Genomic DNA, 6,000 nt, shown 5'->3' on the forward strand with positions numbered 1-6,000 from the left:
AGTATTATAGTAGTTATTTTCTTGTACATAGGAGATAGTATTATAGTAGTTATATTCTTGTATATAGGAACAGTATTATAGTAGTTATATTCTTGTACATAGGAGCAGTATTATAGTAGTTATATTCTTGTACATAGGAGCAGTATTATAGTAGTTATATTCTTGTACATAGGAGCAGTATTATAGTAGTTATCTTCTTGTATATAGGAGCAGTATTATAGTAGTTATCTTCTTGTATATAGGAGCAGTATTATAGTAGTTATATTCTTGTATATAGGAGCAGTATTATAGTAGTTATATTCATGTATATAGGAGGAGTATTATAGTAGTTATATTCTTGTATATAGGAGGCAGTATTATAGTAGTTATATTCTTTTATATAGGAGCAGTATTATAGTAGTTATATTCTTGTATATTGGAGGCAGTATTATAGAAGTTATATTCTTGTATATAGGAGCAGTATTATAGTAGTTATATTCTTGTATATAGGAGCAGTATTATAGTAGTTATATTCTTGTATATAGGAGCAGTATTATAGTAGTTATTTTTTTTTGTATATAGGAGGCAGTATTATAGTAGTTATATTCTTGTATATAGGTGCAGTATTATAGTAGTTATATTCTTGTACATAGGAGCAGTATTATAGTAGTTATATTCTTGTATATAGGAGCAGTATTATAGTAGTTATTTTTTTGTATATAGGAGGCAGTATTATAGTAGGTATATTCTTGTATATAGGAGCAGTATTATAGTAGTTATTTTTTTGTATATAGGAGGCAGTATTATAGTAGTTATATTTTTGTATATAGGAGGCAGTATTATAGTAGTTATATTCTTGTACACAGGGGTCACAAATCATAATCTGCATTTATCAGGATAGGATTCAGGTTTCCTGAAGTAACTATTTCTCCTAAATTACTATGCATTCCCAGATGTCCTGTCTTCACACGAACAGTTCCAATGGTTTGGTCGGCTGCCATGTACATTACACAAGGTCATTCTCCGTAAACTCCCCTGTGACTCAAAATTCTCCAGAATGCTGATAAGTTCCATAATTGTATCTGCAGACAATTTCTCGCAACGTTAATTTTTCATCACGACCCACATAAGGCTTGTTTTATGCGGGACCAAATGTACATTGCTCAAAAAAAGTAAAGGGAACACTTAAACACCACAATGTAACTCCAAGTCAATGACACTTCTGTGAAATCCCACTGTCCACACAGGAAGAACACTGATTGACAATCACTTTCACATGCTGTTGTGCAAATTGAACAGACAACAGGTGGAAATTATAGGCAATTAGCAAGGTGCCCCCAATAAAGGAGTGGTTCTGCAGGTGGTGACCAAAGACCACTTCTCAGTTCCTATGCTTCCTGGCTGATGTTTTGGTCACTTTTGAGTGCTGGCGGTGCTTCCACTCTAGTGGTAGCATGAGACGGAGTCTACAACCCGCACAAGTGGCTCAGGTAGTGCAGCTCATCCAGGATGGCACATCAATGCGAGCTGTGGCAAGAGGGTTTGCTGTGTCTGTCAGCGTATTGTCCAGAGCATGGAGGCGCTACAAGGGGGCAGGCCAGTACATCAGGAGACATGGAGGAGGCCGTAGGAGGGCAACAACCCAGCAGCAGGACCACTACCTCCACCTTTGTGCAAGGAGGAGGAGGAGGAGCACTGCCAGAGCCCTGCAAAATGACCTCCAGCAGGCCACAAATGTGCATGTGTCCACTCAAATGGTCAGAAACAGACTCCATGAGGGTGGTATGAGGGCCCGAAATCCACAGGTGGGGGTTGTGCTTACAGCCCAACACCGTGCAGGACGTTTGGCATTTGCCAGGGAACACCAAGATCGCCACTGTGCTCTTCACAGATGAAAGCAGGTTCACACTGAGCACATGTGTCAGAGTCTGAAGACGCTGTGGAGAACATTCTGCTGCCTGCAACATCCTCCAGCATGACCGGGTTGGCAGTGGCATTTATTTGGGGGGCCACACAGCCCTCCATGTGCTTGCCAGAGGTAGCCTGACTGCCATTAGGTACTGAGATGAGATCCTCAGACCCCTTGTGAGACCATATGCTGGTGCGGTTGGCCCTGGGTTCCTCCTAATGCAAGACAATGCTAGACCTCATGTGGCTGGAGTGTGTCAGCAGTTCCTGCAAGAGGAAGGCATTGATGCTATGGACTGGCCCGCCCGTTCCCCAGACCTGAATCCGATTGAGCACATCTGGGACATCATGTCTCACTCCATCCACCAATGCCACATTGCACCACAGACTATCCAGGAGTTGGTGGATGCTTTAGTCCAGGTCTGGGAGGACATCCCTCAGGAGACCATTCACCACCTCAACAGGAGAATGCCTAGGCGTTGTAGGGAGGTCATAGGGAGTTGTAGTTTTGCAACAGCTGGAGGCCCCATGGTTGGGAAACACTGCCCTACATTACACTGTGATGCCAAACCTGTAAACTGCCATAAATGTACTGTACAGTAAGTAACGCCACTATACAGTAATCAAATAATACCACTATATATAGTGACCAGATAACTGTTCCAGGTGCTGGGGTTGCAGCCATGCGGTATTCTGCAGCCAATCAGCCTACGAGGCGAAGAGGTGTCATGACTGGCAAACATTACACACTTCTCAATGGGCCCCGCTACACCACTATATAAAGAGCAATGAGAAGTAAAAGCTTCCACGCTACACGATTTTAAAGGGGTTATCCGGGATTAGAAATAAACAGTGGAACTTCTGTCCTCAGGTTGATATTTGGGGTCTGTGGATGAAGACATCCTTATCGAAATTCAGGGGATGAAAACACACGCTGACCTAATACTTTACAGCTGAGGGTCTGTTACTTTTGTATCTGCTGTAGACAATTCCTGTTCCGATAGTTTGCTTTTTATGTATAATTTTATATTGAAGCATGTTCAGCTGTGCAGGTGTTAATTCCTTTTAACGATGAATAAATAAAATTGTAATATTTTCTTTATTATTTTTATATGGGTTGGGGACAGCTAAGTGTAAGTAATGGAGTGGCCATTGTAGAGCCCTGAGCTGAATCCTATAGAAAATGAATGGGAAGAACAAGTAGGCCTACACACACCTGACCAAGATACACCAGATTGTGTGAAGAGGAATGGGCCAAAACACCAGCAAATGATTGTGAGAAGCTTGTGAAATGCCCCAAAATGTGTGACCCAAGTTATACAATGTAAAGGCAATTCTACTAAATACTAACCACGTGTGAATGATATAAATAAATATAAAAGCTGAAATAATTGTCTCCTTAATATGAAATATAATAGTGATCCGATGTCACCTAAGAGAGGGGGAATATGCATTAGGATTACAGTGATCCCTCAACTTACAATAGTTTCAACATATAATGGTCTTTTCTGGACATTGTAACTTGAAACCAGACTCAACATACAATATAGACAACATACAATGCTACGGACAGTCCAAATCTGTGAAACGTGTCAATGGCTGAAAGAACCGACCAATCAGAATGGACATTCACTGGTAAAAAAAAACCCTGTATTACTGAAGTGTATGCACTGACTGGTGTCTGGTAGCGCCCTCTACAGTACAGGGAGGTATTACATGTTCTGTACTACTCTTTACCTGTATTACTGAAGTGTATGCACTGTCTGTCTGTCTGGTAGTGCCCCCTACAGTACAGGGAGGTATTACATGTTCTGTACTACTCTTTACCTGTATTACTGAAGTGTATGCACTGACTGGTGTCTGGTAGCACCCCCTACAGTACAGGGAGGTATTACATGTTCTGTACTATTCTTTACCTGTATTACTGAAATGCATGCACTGACTGGTGTCTGGTAGCGCCCCCTACAGTACAGGGAGGTATTACATGTTCTGTACTACTCTGTACCTGTATTACTGAAGTGTATGCACTGACTGGTGTCTGGTAGCGCCCCCTACAGTACAGGGAGGTATTACATGTTCTGTACTCTTTACCTGTGCCAGGCTTAGCTGCTCCTTTGGACACCAGGTGAGGGCGGCTCCATTACTTTTTTAGGACACTGTGTGTACTGTACAGGACCCTTAAGAAGTTCCTGTCCTCTACATAGACAGTGATTTACAGCTCCCAGCAGATCTTTATCACTTTTATATTTAAGGATTTGCTTTATCTGTATTCGTGATCTACTTATTTTTGTTTAATCCTCACTTTTTCCTATTTTTAGATGACATTTTGGGGCTTCAGAACCAATTATCGGGTTTCCATAGAGTTATAGTCCCAACATACAATGGTCCCAACATAAAATAGTCATCCTGGAAACAATTAATATTGTAACTTGAGGGAGCACTGTACATGTCAGGCATTGTAAAAAAGGTATGGGCACTTATGACTTCAACGCAGTCATAATAACAACAAAATCATAAAAATAACTAATAATAACACAAATAACATCAATAGAACAATAATATTACTGTATGGTAATGTAATGGTTAAAATCACGATAATATAATAATAAATAAACATATAATGTACACATACTAACACTATAAATCATTACTATTATTCTATCGCTACTATATTTTTGCACTATTATTTGCCCTATTATTTTTGTTGTTGTTCGTACTTACACTTCGGGAGGACACAAAGAGACACCAGCAGCCACAGACTGGGAATCCCCATTATCTCCTGTAATAAGAGTAAATTCTGTCGGAGTGTATTAGATTTGTGTGCGAGGCTGCAGAGAATCAGGACTTTTTCAGTGTCGGGGTGGAGTGTCCATTCCTGTAAGGGAAGGGGGTCTGCACAATGACGGGAAATCAGGCCTCAGCCTATTAAAGAGAAAAACTTAGGAGATTTCTTTTGTCCGGCGGCAGCAGCCTGAGGTTGAGGGGAGAATGTTAATCAGGGAGACAGGACTCCGAATCCATTATCCCCCCCCCCCCCCCCCTGTCCCCTCCTGGTCCTGATCCCCCCATATTATCACTTCAGACCACATTAAATTTAATTAAGACGGATACGGTATGTATACAAATAGAAGCGTTATGTAGCAAGAGTGAGTGTTCAAGTATATCTAACATGACACCTTATAAAGTTAAAGGGGCCACTAAACAGCAGTGATATGAGAGGAGTAGATGTCAGACACACACATAGGCAGCATTTTTTTTAAAGATTTTTAGATGGACTTGCGCCAAGATATAGGAGACAATGGGGGATATTTATCAAAGTTGTCTATGTCCCGCATCAATATAGACCAAACTACAGAGGGTTAGGCCGATCTATTGTGCGGTCTATTGAGCGCAAGGCTCTTGATAAATTCTGTGCACAGACGGGATCTATGCTTTAGGGTACGTTCACACGTGCTGATTTTTTGGCGGGTTTTCCGCTGCGTACTTGAAAGTGGGCGGGCTCTTCTCGGCTGTCCGCAGCCGATTTTCCGTGGCGGAATGTACACTGTGAAAAATCCGCCGCAAGTCCCGTTGAAGTCAGTAGGGACTGTGGCGGATTTTCCGCAGCGTAAATTCCGCTGCGGAAAATCTGCTGCGTACAGCCGAGATAAGCCCGCCCACTTTCAAATACGCAGCGGAAAACCAGCTTAAAAATCCGCGCGTGTGAACGTACCCTAAGACTGTATTTAAACCTGCTCCAGCATGGTCTGACATTTCGGCGTACTTTCAGCCGATGCGACTTGTCGCTGAAAAGTCGCTTTTGATAAATTCAGCACCAATGCATTTTTCCGTCTAAAATAGACTAGAATGCATCATGTTCTAAAAAATCGTCTAAAGCAAAAGTCGCAGAAAAGTCGCACATTAGTCGCACATTAGACTGCAACTTTCTGTGCGAAAAATATTGACAGGAAAAACCAGTCTAAATCCTTTGATAAATATCCCCAAATATGTAATTCCCATACCTTCTAACTAGCAGCACAGGTGGGATGTTTCTGCCCCTGTGAACTGGTAGGACAGGCAGAATCCATGTTGACCCAAAAATAGGTAACAAGTTATAATCTATTAAATGGGCGC

General features: G+C 41.6%; 1 protein-coding gene across 1 annotated transcript in view; it reads right to left on the reverse strand.

Moving 5' to 3' along the window:
• LOC130295764 (uncharacterized) overlaps positions 1–4,829 on the reverse strand; it is a 34,361-nt gene extending 29,532 nt beyond the window's left edge. Inside the window, exon 1 of the mRNA XM_056546846.1 lies at positions 4,609–4,829. Coding sequence (XP_056402821.1) covers positions 4,609–4,660 — 52 coding nt within the window. The 5' untranslated portion in view covers positions 4,661–4,829. The remainder of the gene's footprint in view (positions 1–4,608) is intronic.
• Between the last annotated feature and the right edge of the window lie 1,171 nt (positions 4,830–6,000).

The sequence above is a fragment of the Hyla sarda genome, chromosome 1, assembly GCF_029499605.1.
Source record: "Hyla sarda isolate aHylSar1 chromosome 1, aHylSar1.hap1, whole genome shotgun sequence".
Taxonomy (NCBI): domain Eukaryota; kingdom Metazoa; phylum Chordata; class Amphibia; order Anura; family Hylidae; genus Hyla; species Hyla sarda.